We start from the raw sequence: 20,558 nt of genomic DNA on the forward strand, positions 1-20,558 counted from the left end.
TCTGTGTCTGTGTATGGCTGTCTCCTAACCCTTCTCACTGTCTCTATCTGTGTGCCTGTCTCCAAATCCCTCCCTCTCCCTTTGTCTCCTAATCCCTGTCACTGTCTCTCTGTGCCTGTCTCCTAATTCATCTCACTGTGTTCCTCTGTGTCTGCCTCCTAATCCCTCTCTCTGGCTGTCTCGTAATCATTGACTCTGTCTCTGTGTGTCTGTTTCCTAATCCCGCTGACTGTCTGTGTTACTGTCTCCTAATCCCTGTCACTGTGTCTCTGTCTGTCTGTCTCCTAATCCCCCTCATTGTCTCTGTGTGTGCCTCCCTGTTAATCCCCCTCACTGTCTGTGTTCTGTCTCCTAATTCCTCTCAATGTGTCTGTGTCTGTCTCCTAATCCCACTGTCTGTGTGGCTGTCTCATAATCACTGTCTCTGTGTCTGCCTCCTAGTTCCACTCTCTTTCTCTGTCTGTTTCCTAATCCCCGTCACTGATTCTGTGTGTGTATGTCTCGTAATCCCTCCCACTATCTCTGTCTGTGTGCCTGCCTCCTAATCCCTCTCACTGTCTCTGTGTCTTTCTCCTAATCCCTGTCATTGTATCTGTGTGTGTGTGGCTGTCTACTACTCCCTCTCACCGTGTCTGTGTGTCTGTCTCCTAATCCCTCTCACCGTGTCTCTGTATGTCGGTCTCCTAAACCCTTTCACTGTGTCTCTGTCTATAGCTATCTCCTAGTCTTTCTCTCTGTAGTGTGTCTGTCTCATAACCCCTGTCACTGTGTCTCTGTGTGCCTGCCTCCTAATCCTTCTCACTGTCTGTGTGGCTGCCTCCTACTCCCTCTCATTGTGCCTGTGTGTGTCTGTCTCCTAGTCCCTCTCACTAGTCTCTATGTCTATCTCCTCATCCCTCGCTGTGTGTCTGTCTCCTAATCCCCCTCTCTGCGTCTGTGTGGCTGTCCTGTAATCATTGACTCTGTGTATGGCTGTCTCCTACTACCTCTGTGTCTCTGTGTGACTGTTTCCTAATCCCTCTCTCTGTCTCTGTGTTACTGTCTCCCAATCCCTCTCTCTGTGTGCCTGCCTCCTAATCCCACTCAATGTCTTTGTGTAGCTATCTCATAATCATTGACAGTGTGTCTGCCTTCTAACCCTCTCACTGTCTCTCTCTATCTCATAATCCCCCTCACTGTGTCTGTGTCCTAATCTTTCTCTGTGTGTGTGTCTGTCTCCTAAACCCTCTCACTCTGTCTCTGTGTATGGCTGTCTCCTAGTCTCTCTCACTGTTGTGTGTCTGTCTCCTAATCCCTCTCGCTATCTCTGTGTGGCTGTCTCCGAATCCTCACTGTCACTCGGTGTGTGCTTGTCTCCTAATAGTTCTCACTGTCTCTCTGTTCGTCTGTCTCCTAAACCCTCTAGCTGTCTCCCTCTGTGTGACTGTTTCCTAATTCCTTTCACTGTCTCTATCTCTGTCTCCTAATGCCTCTGTGTCACTATCTCCTAATCCCCCTCACTGTGCCTGTTTGGCTGTTTCATAACCCCTCTCTCTGTGTCTCTCCTAATCCCTCTCACTATGCCTGTATTGGCTGTTTCCTAATCCCTGTCACTGTGCCTCTGTGTCTGTCTCCGAATCCCCCTCATTGTGTTTCTGTGTGTCTGTCTCCTAATCCCTCTCGCTGTATCTCTGCATGGCTGCCTTGTAACCATTGACTCTGTGTCTGTGTATGGCTGTCTCCTACTCCCCCACACTGTGTCTCTGTGTGTCTGTCTCCTAATCCCTCATATTGTCCCTCTGTGTATTTGTCTCCTGATCCCTGTCACTGTCTCTGTGTGGCTGTCTCGTAATCCCTTTCACTGTCTGTGTGTCTTGTCTCCTAATCCATTTCACTGTGTGTCTCTCTTCATGTCTCTGCTTCCTAATCCCTCTCACTGTCTCTGTGTGGCTGTCTCCGCATCCTATCCACTGTCTGTGTGGCTGTCTCATAATCATTCGCTGTGCATCTGTGTCTGCCTCCTAATCCATCTCACTGTGTGTGGCAGTATCCTGCTCCATTTCATTGTGCCTCTGTGTCTCCGTCTCCTCATCCCTCTCACTGTGTCTGTGTGGGGCTGTCTCAATCATAGACTGTGTGACTGTTTCCTAATCCCTCTCACTGTCTCTCTGTGTAACTGTCTCCTAATTCCTCGCACTCTCTCTGGCTGTCTCCTAATCGCTCTGACTGTGCCTGTGTGGCTGTCTTCTAATCCCTCTCACTGTCTCTCTTTGTTACCATCTACTAATTCCTCACACTGTCTCTCTGTGTGTCTGTCTCCTAAACCCTCTCACTGTGTTTCTGTGTGGCTGTCTCCATATCCTATCCGCTTTCTCTGAATTGTTACTGTTTCTCTGGGTATCTGTTCCTTAATCCCTCTGCCTGTCTCCTACTCCCTCTCTTTCTGTCTCCTAATCCCCCTCCCTGTGTCAGTCTCCTAATACCCATCACCGACTACCTGTCTCCTACCTCTCTCTCTCTCTCTGCCTGTCTCCTAATCCCCCTCTCCCTCTGCCTGTCTCCTAATCCCCCTCTCCCTCTGCCTGTCTCCTAATCCCTCTCCCCCTCTGCCTGTCTCCTAATCCCTCTCCCCCTCTGCCTGTCTCCTAATCCCCTGTCTCAGAATCCCCCTTCCCCTCTCCCTAAACCCTTGCATGTCTCCTAATCCCCCTCCCCGTCTCCTAATAACCCCCAAATTCCCCTCCCCTTAATCCCAATCCCCCTCCCCGTCTCCTAATCCCCGGTCCCCCTAATCCCCCTCCCCGGTCCCCCTAATCCCCCTCCCCGGTCCCCCTAATCCCCCTCCCCGGTCCCCCTAATCCCCCTCCCCGGTCCCCCTAATCCCCCTCCCCGGTCCCCCTAATCCCCCTCCCCGGTCCCCCTAATCCCCCTCCCCGGTCCCCCTAATCCCCCTCCCCGGTCCCCCTAATCCCCATCCCCGGTCCCCCTAATCCCCCCTCCCCTAATCCCCATATCCCCCTCCCCATATCCCCTAATCCGTCCTCCCCTAATCCCCCCTCCCCATATCCCCCCTCCCCTAATCCCCATATCCCCCCCCTCCCCTAATCCCCACATCCCCCCCCTCCCCACATCCCCCCCCTCCCCACATCCCCCCCTCCCCTAATCTCCCTCTCCCTCTCCCCCTCCCCTAATCTCCCCTCCCTCAATCCACCCACACCTAATCCCCATATCCCCCCTCCCCCTAGTCCCCCCTTCTAGTCCCTCCCTCCCCTCCCTCTCCCCCCTCCCCTCCCTCTCCCCCCTCCCCTCCCTCTCCCCCCTCCCCTCCCTCTCCCCCCTCCCTCTCCCCCCTCCCCTCCCTCTCCCCCCTCCTCTCCCTCTCCCCTCCCTCTCCCCCCCTCCCCCTTCCTCCCTCTCCCTCTCCTCCCCCTCCCTCCTGATCCCCCCTCCCTCCTGATCCCCCCTCCCCCCTGATCCCCCCTCCCTCCTGATCCCCCCTCCCTCCTGATCCCCCCTCCCTCCTGATCCCCCCTCCCTCCTGATCCCTCCTCCCTCCTCCCCCCTCCCTCCTCCCCCCTGATCCCCCCCTCCCTCCCCCCTGATTCCCCCCTCCCTCCCCCCTGATTCCCCCCTCCCTCCCCCCTGATCCCTCCCCCCTCCCTCCTGATCCCCCCCCTCCCTCCTGATCCCCCCCCCTCCCTCCTGATCCCCCCCCCTCCTGATCCCCCCCTCCCTCCCTCCCTCCCTCCTGATCCCCCCCTCCCTCCCTCCTGATCCCCCCCTCCCTCCCTCCTGATCCCCCCCTCCCTCCCTCCTGATCCCCCCCTCCCTCCCTCCTGATCCCCCCCTCCCTCCCTCCTGATCCCCCCCTCCCTCCCTCCTGATCCCCCCCTCCCTCCCTCCTGATCCCCCCTCCCTCCCTCCTGATCCCCCCTCCCTCCCTCCTGATCCCCCCCTCCCTCCTGATCCCCCCCTCCCCCCCTCCCTCCCTCCTGATCCCCCCCTCCCTCCCTCCCTCCTGATCCCCCCCTCCCTCCCTCCCTCCCCCCCTCCCCCCTCCCTCCTGATCCCCCCCCACCCCCCTCCCTCCTGATCCCCCCTCCCTTCCCCCCCCTCCCTTCCCCCCCCTCCCTTCCCCCCCCTCCCCCTCCTCCGCCAATCCCGGTCTCCGACTGTTTCTCTCAATCGCTTCAATGCCCCAGTCTGTTTGGAAAGCTACTGCGCATGCTCTCCTGGACAGTGCTAATGCGCATGCGTTACATCTGGGACGGAAGTAGCTGCTTGGATCACCGGAAGTGTCTGTGCCGGCTCGCTCCCGGGGTGGGGGTGGGGCTGGGGCTGGGGCTGATTCCTGACGGTGAGCGGCCCTGAGTAAGATTCTGAGTTTTGTGATTAAACATTTCATCGCCGTTTGTCTAAAGAACTGAATCCCTGAGATTGGGGCTCGCGGAGCAGTTTGGGTGACATCCTAACCCCACCCCCCTCCCCCCGTCCCCAAACACCCCCCGTCCCCTAACACCCCCTCCCCCCGTCTCCTCCCCCCGTCCCCAAACCCCCCCCCGTCCCCTAACACCCCCGTCCCCAAACCCCCCCCGTCCCCTAACACCCCCTCCCCCCGTCTCCTCCCCCCGTCCCCAAACCCCCCCCGTCCCCTAACACCCCCTCCCCCCGTCCCCAAACCCCCCCCCGTCCCCTAACACCCCCTCCCCCCGTCCCCAAACCCCCCCTCCCCCCCGTCCCCTAACACCCCCTCCCCCCGTCTCCTCCCCCCTCCCCTAACACCCCCGTCCCCAAACCCCCCCTCCCCAAACCCCCCCTCCCCCCGTCCCCAAACCCCCCCCGTCCCCAAACCCCCCCCGTCCCCAAACCCCCCCCGTCCCCTAACACCCCCTCCCCCCGTCCCCAAACCCCCCCCCGTCCCCTAACACCCCCTCCCCCCGTCCCCAAACCCCCCCCGTCCCCTAACACCCCCTCCCCCCCGTCCCCTAACACCCCCTCCCCCCGTCTCCTCCCCCCGTCCCCAAACCCCCCCCCGTCCCCTAACACCCCCTCCCCCCGTCCCCAAACCCCCCCCGTCCCCTAACACCCCCTCCCCCCGTCCCCAAACCCCCCCCGTCCCCTAACACCCCCTCCCCCCGTCTCCTCCCCCCGTCCCCAAACCCCCCCCGTCCCCTAACACCCCCTCCCCCCGTCCCCAAACCCCCCCTCCCCCCCGTCCCCTAACACCCCCTCCCCCCGTCTCCTCCCCCCTCCCCTAACACCCCCTCCCCCCGTCCCCAAACCCCCCCTCCCCCCCGTCCCCTAACACCCCCTCCCCCCGTCTCCTCCCCCTCCCCTAACACCCCCTCCCCCCGTCTCCTCCCCCCTCCCCTAACACCCCCTCCCCCCGTCCCCAAACCCCCCCTCCCCAAACCCCCCCTCCCCCCGTCCCCAAACCCCCCCCGTCCCCAAACCCCCCCTCCCCCCGTCCCCAAACCCCCCCTCCCCAAACCCCCCCTCCCCGTCCCCAAACCCCCCCTCCCCCCGTCCCCAAACCCCCCCCCTCCCCAAACCCCCCCCTCCCCCCGTCTCCAAACCCCCCCCTCCCCCCGTCTCCAAACCCCCCCTCCCCCCGTCTCCAAACCCCCCCTCCCCCCGTCTCCAAACCCCCCCTCCCCCCGTCTCCAAACCCCCCGTCCCCAAACCCCCCCTCCCCCCGTCCCCAAACCCCCCCTCCCCCCGTCCCCAAACCCCCCCTCCCCCGTCCCCAAACCCCCCCTCCCCCGTCCCCAAACCCCCCTCCCCCCGTCCCCAAACCCCCCCTCCCCCCGTCCCCAAACCCCCCCTCCCCCCGTCCCCAAACCCCCCTCCCCCCGTCCCCAAACCCCCCCTCCCCCCGTCCCCAAACCCCCCCTCCCCCCGTCCCCAAACCCCCCCTCCCCCCGTCCCCAAACCCCCCCTCCCCCCGTCCCCAAACCCCCCCTCCCCCCGTCCCCAAACCCCCCCTCCCCCTGTCCCCAAACCCCCCCTCCCCCCGTCCCCAAACCCCCCCTCCCCCCGTCCCCAAACCCCCCCTCCCCCCGTCCCCAAACCCCCCCTCCCCCCGTCCCCAAACCCCCCCTCCCCAAACCCCCCCCTCCCCCCGTCTCCAAACCCCCCCTCCCCCCGTCTCCAAACCCCCCCTCCCCCCGTCTCCAAACCCCCCGTCCCCAAACCCCCCCTCCCCCCGTCCCCAAACCCCCCCTCCCCTGTCCCCAAACCCCCCCTCCCCCGTCCCCAAACCCCCCCTCCCCCCGTCCCCAAACCCCCCCTCCCCCCGTCCCCAAACCCCCCCTCCCCCCGTCCCCAAACCCCCGTCCCCCCGTCCCCAAACCCCCCCTCCCCCCGTCCCCAAACCCCCCCTCCCCCCGTCCCCAAACCCCCCCGTCCCCAAACCCCCCCTCCCCCCGTCCCCAAACCCCCCCTCCCCCCGTCCCCAAACCCCCCCTCCCCTAACACCCCCTCCCCCCGTCTCCTAATCCCCCTCCCCCCGTCTCCTAATCCCCCTCCCCCCGTCTCCTAATCCCCCTCCCCCCGTCTCCTAATCCCCCTCCCCCCGTCTCCTAATCCCCCTCCCCCCGTCTCCTAATCCCCCTCCCCCCGTCTCCTAATTCCCCCTCCCCCCGTCTCCTAATTCCCCCTCCCCCCGTCTCCTAATTCCCCCTCCCCCTGTCTCCTAATCCCCCCTCTTTAGGAGACGGGGAAGGATGGATTAGGAGACGAGGGAGGGGGGATCAGGAGACGGGAAGGGGGCATTAGGACATCACCCAAACTGCTCCGTTTTGGGATTAAACATTTCATCGCCGTTTGTCTAAAGAACTGAGCCGCTGAGATTGGGACTCACAGAGCAGTTTGGGTGATATTGATGAAATGTGGTTTACAGTTTCCTGTTGTGTGGAGAACATGTCCCCGTTCACCGGCTCTGACTGACCAGGAGCCTTGTGTCCCCACCAGGAGCCGCTCGGTTATATTTTTAAACAGGAGCCGCTCGGTTATATTTTTCACCAGGAGCTGCTTGGTTATATTTTTAACCAGGAGCTGCTCGGTTGTATTTTTCCAGCAGAAATGATGCTTCTGGTGAAACCAATCCTGCCAAGCAGATTACACAGTCTCATTGTGTGATAAAGAATAATGCAGGTTCACATATTGGAAGGTTGCTGCCCACATCCAGCTTTTGTACAGCTCCAATTCGGTTGTTCTGATCTGATGTAATTCCAGCTCCACTTTGCAACGCACTCCACTCTGGGTTTAACAAAAAAGCCACATGTAGTTTCTTTCACTAACACTTGTGTTTCCTTGCCATGGAGAGCAATGTCAGTGCTGGAGAATAGAATCGATTTCTACCATCAAACAACCAGTGCTGCTCTGAGCACTCTGCAAACAAGTTTAATTTTGTTAGATTCTTACTTTTGAGCTTCCAGAAGGTCAGCTGTATTTTGGAAGCCTCCTTCAGTTGAAAAGGGGATTAGACTGTTGTTTGAGGAGCAAGAGTTTGTTGGGTTATGGCTAGAAGGCGGGAAGAGTGGCACTAAGTGAATTGCTCATCTGGAAAGCCAGTGCATACTCGATGAGCTGATTGGCCTCCCCTGCGTTGTAACAATTCTGTGACTCAATTTTGAGAAGGGTGTGGAAATGAGGGAAAGGATGAGGGGGTGGGAGAGAGAGGGAAGGGGGAGAAAAATTGAGAGGGGAATGTGGGAGGGTGAAGAAGGTCCAAGCTGGTGATGGAGAATGCATTGTGATCAATTAGTTAATGTGAAAGAATATTGCATTTATATAGTGCTGTTTATGACCTCTGTAGTGTTCCAGCAAGTTAAACAGTTCAGTGGCGAATGTTCTAGGAAATGGAGGAAACCGGCAGCCAATACATGCATAGCAGGATTCCACAAACAATTTGATACATGATCAGATTGCCTGTTTATGTCAGGCTGAATCGGTGACCAACCATCTGTCTACTTTTACAGGATCGTCCGGTAATTTCACTGATTGTCCCGCATCCCTTTTTTTTGTCTTACCAGAATCCATTTGTCCCGCATTTCTATAGCTTTGGTCAACAATCTGTTGTTAAAAAAAAGAGACATGCTATCGAAGCTTTTCGCCTTGCACTCATCAAGACAGCTATGCAGGATAAAACAACACTAAAGGGAACTACAATTTATACTGCTTGAGAAGAGAGTGCTGATTGGTTGGCAAATGGGCTCTGTTTGATAGAGGCATTGCCATGGAGAATGCAGCAGAGAACAGTTAACTGCTAACTTCCATGCTTTTGTTTCAAATTCAAACCAGGCAAGTCAACTCTGATTGGTCAAGGCATTGCCATGGGGAATGAATCAGGAAATGGCAGTCTGGGGGGTGCTAGATAAAGAAAGGTGGGAGGAGACTTTTGTGGAGCACAAACACCAGCATGAACCAGTTGGGCCAAATGGCCTGTTTGTGTGCAGCAAATTCAATGTAATTCAAATTTCAGAGTAGCAAATGTTTTACTTTGTTCACTGTACATGCTTCTTATTCATTTTTACAGGAGATCAAGGGGATTCACACAATGGCTACAATTTCCACATTTCAAAGTGTTTGCTTATGGAACAGAAAGTGTCTTCTGTTCTCACTGCGGTGTTCAGCCAAGTTGCTGCCAAAACCCAGAGTTTTATTGCCAGCGTCCGTTCCCTTCTCTGACCAGGCTAGCGGCCAGCATCATGCCTTCGTACCATGTGCCGAGATCCACACGTCTGCACTTAATTACGCAGGACACAACAAGTGGTCAAAGGTGAAACACATCAAAGGGCCAAAGGATGCTGCCAGGAGTCGGATGTTTGCCAAGCTGTCAATATTGCTTCGCTTAGCAGTGAGAGGTACTATGAGCATGATGCCTGCAGCTCCAGTTCACTTATATCCAAATTGAATTTGGTTTTTAGATTTTTCCTTCCGCTCGATTGCTGAAGCATAGTTGGCTTATTGGCGCTCATAAACTGAATGACAACACTGTAAACTTTCTCACAAGTCTTTCACTGCCATGTAAAGACCTGGTTCATCTGAATGTGATGATGGGTCATTGGCATCTCTGCGGCAAATATTAAATTTTTGAAGTTCAATTTAAAAATGTTGTATTCAATGGCCCTGTTAACCAGGTGCACTTATATAGCACCATTCATATAATTGGATAATTGAAATGAGGCGGGTATGAGGAAAACAGATTCTGTACCAGAAAGAGAGAGGCATAAATAGTGTGATTGGAAGCTTGGCTTAAAGCTGGGGAGTGAGAGAGCTGTAAGAGTTTAGGAAGGGGATTCCAGGGACTGAGCTGACTAAAGCTGACATGGTGGGATGCAAGTAAGGAATGATGCACAAAAGGGTTGGTGCCAGAGGGGAAGGGATATAAGGCTGGAGAAAATGACAGATGTAGGTTGGCAATAATGTTTGATATCTTGCATTTCCTAAAAATTGAAAGTATATTGAAAACCATTTTATTCTAAGATCTTGTACTCTGTGTTTCTAACGTGCGGTATTAGCTGGTTACAGATTGGCTTTGTTCTGATTTTCTTTGCAGAAGGAGGCTCAAACCCTGAGTTTAATACGCAATTGGCAAATGTCATTGAACAGTGCCGAGCTAAGAACATGCCCAAAGTGTCCATCGAAGCTGCTATAAAAGGGGCAGTAAGTATGGGAAAGCCATTTTATTACAGATTCCATTTACAATGCAAGGATTCTTCACTAAGCCTTGTCAGTTTCCTGCTCTCTCCGCCTTTAGAAAGTTATTGTAATCTGCAATTCTGTCACAATGTTTTGACCTTACCAAATTTCTTCTTCAAGCAACATGTGGTACTGAGTCACATGGACAAGAAGGTGTCTGGGCCAATTAATGGTCTGCTGAGTTAGCAGATCTGGGTCTAGAGGACCAGAAATGAACCAGGATTCTAGTTCCCCACAACCATCCAATGACACCTGCTGCAAAGGGTCCATGTCTGGACGATCCCAGGATTGCCTTTAACTGTGACGGGCTCCCTGTGAGGAAGTGGTACTTTAGGTGTCTTGGTCAGGCTCTATCTGATGTATTGCGTTGAGTTCTGTACACTGCACATCAGGAAGGATATATTGTCCTGGATGGGGTGCAGGTGTAAATTCACCAGCATGGTACCAGTGATAAAAGGGTTAAGTTATGAAAACAAGTTGCAATGACTTGGCATATGTTTCACTGAGTTTAGATATTTGAGGGTGATCTAATCAAGATGTTCACAATGATAAAAGTGATTCAGTTGGGTAGGTAGAGTGAAACTTTCCTCTGGTTAGCCTGTTCACGAATGAAATCAGGAATCACTTTTTCATGCCGGAGGTAATGGGTATCTGGAACTCTCCCCTAAAAAGCTGTAGATCCTGGGGGGCAACCAGTATTTTCAAGACAAAGATTGATAGCTATTGTTAGGTAAAAGATATGAAGCTAAAGCAAATAAATGGAGCTGAGGTGCAGATCATGCACGTTCTAACTGAATAAAACTGCTCAAAGGGCTGAATAGCTACTCCAATTCCTATGTTCCCACACTTTTCTGTCAAAGCTCAGAGATGAAGAATGACTACAAATTCTCCAGTCATTAGATCAGCTGTGCAATTGAGGAAGGTTCAGGTTCTGGTTCAGTCCCTGGCCAGCACTGAGCTTGCACAGTTTCATGATCAAACAGGAGTGATACAATTGGCTACATATTCTTCTTGAGGAAGGTCAAAGGCTACTGCTCCTGTCTGTATCGGTCAACCCTTGTAAAGGTGCAAAGGGATGGCTGTCAAGCGAGAGCAGGATTGGGGTTGGTTCCCTTCTCTCTTTCTCTGCACCCGATAGCCCATGACTGTACTCATGACTCTGCCTATACTCACCATCAAGATTCAGGTGTGAGTAATGGACAGTCGGTTGAGATATCAGAGAGTGATGGCACTGGTGGAATCCTGCTCTGGAAGCATTTCACCTTTGGGAGATGAAGGGAGGAAAGCGGTGAAAATAGGAAAAATCATCGACAACATCAGCTGATGTGTTTTTTTAAAAAGCTACTTGATGGAGGTACGAAGAGCAGCAATGGAGGTGAAACCAATAGCTCAGCAAGGAGCTGATTTCTTTTAAGAAAACTAGGATTACAAGATTTTGCACACATTAACTGGGATGAGCATCTTCCACCAGAAGGAATATGAACATTGATGGCCAGGGAAAGATCCTCTGGTCGATCCAGCCTGCCCCACACAATTACAATATCTTGCGCTCAGTGCACTCTCCACCCCGCCCAAAACCAGATGATGTATTGCCTGTTCCTGTCAGTTATATCTGAATCCTAATCTGGTTCACTTCTCATCGTCCTGCATAAATGTTTCATTAGCACCAATCTTGTCACCGGCAGAGTCCCATTACAAGCAACCCCATGTCCACACCGGTGGTTAACCGTCTGCATGCACTGTTATATTTTACATTGTCTGCACTTTAACTCCATCTCCCTGAAATCATCTTCAAATATTGTTGAGGATTTCAGCTTTCCAGAACCATCTGATTTAGGTAAATGATGTTTCAGTTGAAATATCTTTTTACCAAAGGATTACCTTGGGCAGCCTGGCTGCCACTCAGACGATAATTTGAATGACATCTTCAACAACCATGGGCCTGGAGTTGTTCTGTGGGATACCAACTTCTGAACACGTCTATCTGAAATTCCTCCTTGCTGTTTTAGTGGAGTGTTGAAGTATCTGCCAAAATACTGGAGAGGAATTTCACAAATGTTGAGTATATCTCCCTGACAAATAATGGTGTAATCCTCAGCTACATTTGAAGCACCAGATTATAATATTACACAGAATCCTATATTATCGTTGCAAGGCTGTAGAGACCCTGAATAGTGTCATTTGAGAAATTGTATTTGTCACGTTACTGTTTCTGTATTGACACTTCCCATACCTCACACTTATACTTAAATTTATCTTAAGAACTAATGCCCACAATATTTTCAAAGAAAAAGAAACCCTCTTTTTATAATGTGTAATACATATCGCAGTCCAGGTTCCGAAGCTTCCTTGACCCTGGCAGAGATTTATTCCTTTATCTGATCGATCTCAGCTGCTTATTTGATTTGAGTCCGGGAATCGTGCCATGAAATAAGCTATGGTTGAATTCAATGCAACTTTCTCGCAGCCTCCAGAGGAAGAGCACAGAAATTGTTTTGCAAATAGTTAAAGCTTTAACCTTTCCTGCTACAAGCTTTTGTGTGAGAAAGAATAGAAAGACCTGCATTTCTATAGTGTCTCTCACAATCTCAGTGCGACCCAAAGAATTTTGCAATAATGAAGCACTTTACAACAGTAACACCAATCCAAATAGTTTATGAAATGCAGCAGCCAATCAGCACACGGCAAGTTCCCACAATCAGTAATGTGACCAGATTTTAGTGATGTCAGTAGAGAGATGAAACATTAGCCGTGACACCAAGGAGAACTCCCTGCTCTTTTTCAAAGTAGTGCCATAGGATCATTAACGTGTACCTGAGGGGGTAGATGGGACCTCAGTTTAACATCTCATCTGAAAGACGGAACCTCTGGCAGTGCTACTACTCCCTTAATAGTGCACCGGTGTATCAGACTGGATTGTGTACTGGAGTGGGGCTTGAACCCACAATCTTCTGAGAATGCTAGCAACCGAGCCATGGTCGTCCCTCCTGAGGGTGAGAGTAAATAACTGTCTTTTCTACCCATGTCTTTTTGGTGTCTCTTTGGCCTGAGTTGAGATGATGTGTAGAACAATGTGCAGATAGGTGCTTAGGGGCACATGGCTGCAATCTGATGATGATTTTCCTTTGTAATTTTTCCTCTGTCTGCTTTTGACAGTTGCATATCTGAGACTGGAGTTGGGGATGTTCCCCTCAGCAGGAGGGATGGAGCCTGTGCAGTGGCGTTCTGTGTCGTTACTGTGTGACACATGGTGCACTGTATGCAACCCTTTGCTGTTAATATTTCAGATGTAGCATTGCCTCTTAACCCGTCCTGTTGCTTGCTTTTCCAGAAGTCCAAGGCTTCAACCTATTCACTGTATGAAGGGAGAGGTCCGGGGGGATTGTCTATGCTGATTGAAGTTCTAACAGACAACAACAGCCGGTCACATCAGGAGATAAAGAGCATTCTGAACAAAAATGGGTAAGAGAGCAGCCTAAGGGACTGTCTTCACGGAATCGTTTCACGAACCCCAGTCAGCACCTACTCCTGTGCTGCCCATCACAGATCGTTACCACATCACTATTAGTCATGTCGGGAAGCAATTTTTTCCCATGTGGAAATAGAGAATCTGTTAGAATACCATCCTCCACTTCTGGACTCTGGGTTTGAAATATAGGACAAACAGGATGAGTGACTACCTGAACTGCTTTCAGTTGTCTGATGGGGTGGGATAGGAAATTTCTGGGTTTTTGCCTGTACAAGAAGGTTACACAGCTGCTGCGACATGATGCTCTGACCAACGTGAGTGTGCAGCAGGCATGATCGGCCAGCTGGACTTTTCCTGCTCCTTATTTCTGTATTTTGGTATGAATTCTCCTCTCTGATAGCTCCTGACCCCACCTGACACAATACTCACCCCGTGCCCCCATCCCACCTGACACTTTACCTCACTCCCACCTGTCACAATGCCCCTGATCCCGATCACACCACGCAAGAAGGGTGCATCATCTGTGGCTACCTAAGGAAGGTAAGGCCTTTAAAGGAAACGTGTACATTGCCGCAAAGATTAGTGGTAGACCAGAAGATTGGAAAAATTTTAGAACTAGCAAGAAATATAAAAACAGACATAAGAGCTTCTACATGTATATAAAATTGAAGAGATTAGCTAAAGTAGACATTGGAGAATTAATGGCAACAAGGAAATGGCAGAGAGTTTGAACAAGTATCTTGTATCAATCTTCACGGTAGAAGACAATAAAAAAACATTCCAACATTAGTAGAAAATCAAGGGACAAAAAGGAGGAAGGAACATAAAACTATCACTAGAGAAAAAGTACTAGGTAAACTAATGGGACTAGAGGCTGACAAGTCCCCTGGAACTGATGGCCTATATTAAAAGAAGTGGCTGCAGATAATAGGATGTGTTGGTTGTAATGTTCCAAAATTCCCTGAATGTTAGAGGGGTCACAGCAAACTGGAAAACTGCAAATATAGCACCTCTATTCAAGAAAGGAGGAAACCATCAGCCAATTAGCCTAACATCAGGAAAATCTATTATCTCGGAAGTAGTGGCAGGACACTTAGAAGAACAAAATACAATCAGGCAGAATCAACATGGTTTTATGAAAGGGAAATCATGCTTGACAAATTTATTCGAGTTCTTTCAGGATGTAACAAGCAGGGTGGATCAAGGGGAACCAGTAGTGTGTTTGAATTTCCAAAAGGCATTCAGCAAGGTCACACAAAAGGTTACTACACAAAATGGCGTTAGGGTAATGTATTAGCATGGATGGGGATTGGCTAAGTAACAGGAAATAGAGATTTGGGATTGATGTGTCATTTTCAGGTTGGCAAACTAGTGGAGTGTCACAGGGATCAGGTGCTGGGGTCTCAACTATTTACAATCTATATTAATGACTTGGATGAAGGGACTGACTGTATCGTATCCAGATTTACTGACAGTGCAATGATAGATATGAAAGCAAGTTGTGAGGAGGATATAAGGAGTCTGCAAAGGGGTTTGGCAGCTGGAATATACTGTGGAAAAATGTGAGGTTGCCCACTTTTGTAGGAAGAATGGAAAAGTAGAATATTATTTAAATGGAGAGAGACAGCAGAAAGCTGTGATCCAGAGGGATCTGGGAGTTCTTATACATGAATCCCAAAAAGTTAGTATGCAGGTACCTCAAGTAATAAAGAAGGCAAATGGAATGTTGCCCTTTATTGCAAGGGGGACGGAGTATAAATGTAGGGCAGTCTTGTTACAACTGTACAGGAGACTGCACCTGGAGTTTTGGCCTCCTTATTTAAGAAGGGATATATTTGCATTGGAAGCAGTTCAGAGAAGGTTCACTAAGCTGATTCATGAGCGGTTTGTCTTATGAGGAAAGGTTGACCAGGTTGGGCCTATTGGAGTTTAGAAGAATGAGAGGTGATGTTATTGAAACATCTGAGATTCTGAGGGGGCTTGACAGGGTAGATGCTGAGAGAATGTTTGCCCTCATTGGGGAATCTGCAACTAAGGGCACAATTAAAAAAGGGTCTCCTGTTTAAGACGGAGATGAGGAGGAATTTCTTCTCTGAGGAGCGGTAACCTTTGGAATACTTTTCCCAAAGAGCAGAGGAGGCTCATTGAATAATGGTCATTCAATGGGTCATTGAATAAATTCAAGGCTGAGTTAGACAGATCTTTGACCTACAAGGGAATCGAGGTGTTTGGGGGACAGCAGGAAATTGGAGTGAAGGGCACATTCTGATCAGCCATGATCTTATTTAATGGCAGAGCAGACTCAGACCGAATGGCCTTGCCCTGCTCCTATTTCTTATGTTCTCACACTGTACTCATGACTTTGCTCAGATTTGACACAGTTTGTACCCAATGCTTTATTATACCTGATACCTGATCACACTCAGACCCAGAACTATTAAGCAGTAACTTTGCCCTTTCATCCTGCACCTGACATTGGTGTTTGGTGTGAGGCAGGTAAGTGAGGAGATAGCTTAAGAAGATGGGGAAATTCAAGAATAACAATGTTTTAAGTAGTGGGATGTATTGAGTTAAGGGAGGAAAGTGTGCAGCACTGAATTCTGACGTAGTAGGGGAAGAGTTAGAAACAGCTTTCATCTATTGGTACATATCCATTATGGTGTGTTGTCATTGCCAGGGGAGCATTGAGTGAGGGTGCCCGGCATTGCTTTGAGAGGAAAGGCGTGGTGACAGTGAACAGCCTGGGTAAGGACGGTCAGGAGATTGAATTGGAACGTGCCCTGGAACTGGCAATTGAAGCAGGGGCTGAGGATGTTAAACAGGCTGAGGATGAAGAAGAGAAGGTGATCCTGAAGGTAAGTACAGGCTCTTGTAGATTTTAATCCTCCTGTAAAGGGTGACACTGTGGATGTTGCATGACAGTCTTCCCACATGCAGCACCCTGGAATCGATGACTGACTTGTACCATCTATGCAGGTACATCATGGGTAGGTACAGAGTGAAGCTCATTCTACACTGTTGCCATCAAATACTCCCAGGGCAGGTACAGCACAGGGTTAGATACAGAGTAAAGCTCCCTCTACACTGTCCCCACCAATCACTCCCAGGGCAGGCACAGCACAGGGTTAGATATAGACGTTTGCTTCTTTGGCACTAATGTACACTGTGCCTCAGCTGCAGTTAATGAAGAGGAAATAGAACTCCACCAGAGTGATTATTTTGCATTTCTGCCAGCAGGACCCCTTGCTCTCTTTGAGTGAAGTTAAGAATTTTAGGCCATTGTTAGAGAATTAATAACTGTTTATGGTTTCATGCCCCAAGTACTGGATGACTTCTCTCTCTATATTAATTTCATCTAAAAAAGCAAATCACTTTTCCCATCCTCAGAGCATGCCAATGAATAGCTTCTCCAGTGTAGTGACTGTTTTGTAGGAAAACACAGTAGCCACAGGGCAAGGTCCCAAAAACAGCATGAGACTAATGGTCAGGTGATCCATTTTTAGTGGCTGATGGTTAAACGTTGGTCAGGACACCAGGAAAACTCCTTGTGTTTATTATAGTACTTTTATGTTCACCTCAACAAGCCTCAGTTTAACATCTCATCCAAAGGTCAGAGCCTCACGGTGGGCAGAGAAGACCTTGATCGTGCTTGCCTGGGCTGGCTTTGAACATAGACTCAAGGACCTAAAGCTGATGGTAACCCACCTTCCAGCACACACTAGCTATGACCATGTCACTCAGCACTGACCCTGCCATTTGTCAGATCTAATACTGCATGATGAATTTACTCATATTACAGCATTCCTACAGCAGGCAGGTATGAAGTTTTGCCACCATGTCATGGAGCTGTCTGAACCTCCTGTGCTCTTTAACATTGTTTTTCAGTTTGTTTCTGACATGTCCTCACTGCGAGAGGTACGAGAGAGGTTGAGCATGCTGGGATTGCTGACCATTACTGCTGGGCCTGAATTCATTCCTACGACCACTGTCCAGCTAACAGACAGAGATTTGGAGGCAGCATTTTGCTTGATTGAACTCATCGATGAGTACCCAGATGTTATTAAAGTCTATGATAATATCGAGTCACAAAGTTGACTAGCAGCAAGACAGAACTTCCTGCACTTTACGGGCTGCTGAATGTATGATGAGGAAGTTCAGCTGAACACATGTTTGTTTCGAGACTGAATGAAGACTCTTTCAGAGAGACAGATGGTGCAGTCCTCTCTCCATTGCCAATAACAATTGAGCTCCCCTGCGAGTAAGGATGTGGTTACACAACAGTGCTGGCTGCGATGTGTTGACTAATGGTGCTTTCTGTTCCTGCTCCATCATCACTCTTTCCTGAAGGTGCAGATGCTCATTGGGGTTCCAGAGGTAGCATGCACCCTCCATTATCCTTCACAGCTAAGCTGTTCTTCATGTACATGTGTCAAGTGACTTATTGCACAAGATCTCACAGTCCAGCAGGTTCTCACCTGCACATGCTTTTCAACAGGGGTCACTGGACAGTGATCAGGAGCAGAAACCCTAACTGATTTCCCCCTTTCTCTAAACTAGGGACTAGACAACTGTAGAAGTGTTGTGTTTGCATTTAAAAAATGTCTGAGACAGCACAAAGCACTTCACAGCCAGGTCGATTTTTTGAAGTGTAGCCTTTGCTGTAATGTGGATAAATGTCAGTTTGTACACAGCAGTAAGAAAAATGAACAGATAATGTTTTGGGGAGATGTTAATGGAGAGATACATTTGGGCTGTGACATCGGGAGAACTCCTTACATTTTGAATAGTGGTTTAGGACCTTTAATATCCACCTGAACAGATAGTCTTACCTTAATATCTCATGAAAAATAGGGCACTTTCAGCAGTCCCTCAGTATTGTATTCAAGTACCAGTCTAGGTTGAGGGTTCAAATCCTGAAATAGAGCTTGAACCCGCAACCTTCTCACTGGAGGATGAGTGCTGCTATCTGAGCAAAGACTGACTGTTGTGTGCTGGTCAACTCCAAGCTAAGAGAGATGGGATGGTAACCAACCAAGCTTCCTGTTCCTTAGAAAGATTTCCCTGTATGCGGATCACAGGGGGATAGTCTTGGACTTGGCTGTGATGCCCTCTATGGTCGATTAGCCTGCCAGCCCTCACTGTACAGATGTAAAGTGAGCCAACTGGGTTGGGATGGCCGGTGCAAGCTGAACCTTCAGGAAAGGTGGAGGAAATTAGCCTAAATATTTGGCAACCTTTAGTAATATTTTAATCAAGAATCTAAGGATTTGACATTTTGTGTGTTTGTGCCTGAGTTTGCGCTGACTGTAATGTGTATAGCAGCGTTGGAAAACAGGCTGGCTGAGGTGTGCAGCTCTCTCTAACCTTTCCCCAATAAATAGGCAGGGCCATTCATTCACAGTGACTAAATAAAGTCAAATTCATTTAATACACAAGGTAGCAGTGGATAGCACTCTCACCTCTGAGTCAGAAGATCAAGGGTTCAACTCCCGCTCCAGAGACTTGAGCACTTAATCTAGACTAATACTTAAGTACAGCGAGGGGGACTGTCAGATGTGCTGTATTTCAAATGAGATTGCATTTTTAAATTTTCTATGAAAGCCACACATCAGGGCCTTACCTTATAAATATATCTGGACTCCAATCGCTCTCCCCTGACAGTCACATCGCCTCTTTAAGTGACTTATTCCTTGTTTACAACCTTCACCATTAGCAATTAGCCACCCTCACAACTGGACTAACCTGTCCTCACATAATTGCCCTAGTCACAGATGTGCCATTTGGGGGTTAATAATGTTAGTGGGTGCATTATGATTGGTGTCAGTGTTCCTGGGCTAGAGAAGGGAACATTCAGCCAGGGATCTTGCTCCTACCAGCTGTCTAAAGCTACAAGTGCGTGAACAAAGTTGAACTTGGTTGTGAGAAACCTCAACCCATTTGGTTGAGTTGCCTGCTGAATCTTACTGTGAAGATGTTGTGTTGCCCCAGTGGGTGGCTGCTGTACATGAAACGGTACCCAGCTTCCATCATTGTCTGCAGGACAGTGGGGGGAATTGGGCAAAACACGGGACATCGTTTGCCTTGATTCAAAATCCCTTCAGCTGTTTTATGAAGCCTGATATGGTGAAGATTTAACTGACATTACACTCTCATCCTTTCTGTGAAATGATAATAAGGAGCCTTTGACTATTGTATCAATACTGATTGTAATCTGTGTAGTTGCTCACTCTAATGTGTGTTTACTGGCATGAAACATGATTTTTTTTAAAAACCCTATAAATTGAGGTCGTACATCGCAGTGAGGATTGGTGGACTATGCTGTGCAATGACCAAGTAAATCTGCTGTGTCTTACATTTAAATCATAAACCAATTCCTCCTTCCCTCAAAATCTTCCGAACTAAAGTTATCCAAGGATAGTCCCACCCCTCCCCTCCACAAAAGCAAACTCCTCCAAAAGAATAAAAGACTTGCATATATATGCAGAGCCTTTCCCAACCTCAGGGTGTCCCAACGTACTTTACAGCCAGTGAAGTACTTTTTGAAGTGTAGTCACTGTTGTAATGTAGGAAACATGGCAGCTAATTTGCACACAGATCTTTTATGGAAAACTGTAAGTAATGCAGCAAAAAGCACAATAAATAACTTAGTGCTTTTAGTGTGGGAGGTGGAGGTGCTGGTGTTGGTGTCACTTGCACTAGTAATCCAAAGGCTCAGGCTGTGGAGGGACAGGTTCAAATCCCACCATGGCAGCTGATTGAATTTAAACTCAATTAATAAATCATGAATTTTTTAAAAAGCTAGACTCCGTAATGGTGACCATAAATTGATTGTCGTAAAAACCCATCTCGTTCACTGATGCCCTTTTGGGACATTCCCCTTCCTTTAGGGAAGAAATCTGCTGTCCTTACTGGATCTGGCCTACATGTGACTCCAGACCCACAGCCATGTAGTTCATTCTGAAATGGCCTAGCAAGCCACTCAGTTGTATCAAACTGCTACGAAACCTATAAGGAATGAAGCCAGACAGGCCACTTGGCATTGAACTAGACACCCGAAACAGCTACAGCATGCTTAGCCCTGTTGACCCTGCAAAGTCCCCCTTACTAACATCTGGGGGCTTGTGCCCCTCCAAGCCCCACACCATCCTGATTTGGTACTATATCGCCATTCCTCCACTGTCACTGGGTGTAAATCCTGGAGCTCCCTTCCTAACATCACTGTGGATGTACCTACACCACATGGACTGTAGTGGTTCAGGAAGGCAGCTCACCGCCACCACCTTAAGGGCAATTAGGAATGGTCAATAAATGCCCACATCCCTTCAATGAATAAATAAAAAAACAACAGGATAACTAATAATGTGTCAGCTTCTTTGATGCTCCAACCATCCAATCTGATTGTTTA

General features: G+C 49.9%; 1 protein-coding gene across 2 annotated transcripts; it reads left to right on the forward strand.

The window, feature by feature from the left end:
* The first annotated feature begins 4,308 nt into the window (after positions 1-4,308).
* Positions 4,309-19,491, forward strand: taco1 (translational activator of mitochondrially encoded cytochrome c oxidase I). Of its 2 annotated transcripts, none has more exons than XM_078529852.1 (7): positions 4,309-4,350; positions 8,519-8,846; positions 9,542-9,648; positions 13,016-13,146; positions 15,831-16,008; positions 17,039-18,589; positions 18,620-19,491. In XM_078529852.1, exons 2-6 carry the CDS (start codon positions 8,540-8,542, stop codon positions 17,246-17,248), a joined length of 933 nt encoding a protein of 310 aa, XP_078385978.1. In that variant the 5' UTR covers positions 4,309-4,350; positions 8,519-8,539; the 3' UTR covers positions 17,249-18,589; positions 18,620-19,491. The 2 variants fall into 2 exon arrangements, with proteins under 2 accessions (XP_078385978.1, XP_078385979.1); XM_078529853.1 differs by having other exon boundaries at positions 4,314-4,336.
* The last annotated feature ends 1,067 nt before the right edge of the window (positions 19,492-20,558 follow it).

This window comes from Cetorhinus maximus, chromosome 25, assembly GCF_964194155.1.
Source record: "Cetorhinus maximus chromosome 25, sCetMax3.hap1.1, whole genome shotgun sequence".
In the NCBI taxonomy this organism is placed as follows: domain Eukaryota; kingdom Metazoa; phylum Chordata; class Chondrichthyes; order Lamniformes; family Cetorhinidae; genus Cetorhinus; species Cetorhinus maximus.

Excerpts from the sequence above, each read along its gene's own strand:
- taco1 (XM_078529852.1), top strand. The coding sequence starts at position 8,540 with ATGGCTACAATTTCCACATTTCAAAGTGTTTGCTTATGGAACAGAAAG. Across the intron at positions 13,147-15,830 it reads AGCATTCTGAACAAAAATGG|GGGAGCATTGAGTGAGGGTG; the intron begins GTAAGAGAGCAG and ends TGTCATTGCCAG. Across the intron at positions 16,009-17,038 it reads AAGAGAAGGTGATCCTGAAG|TTTGTTTCTGACATGTCCTC; the intron begins GTAAGTACAGGC and ends ATTGTTTTTCAG.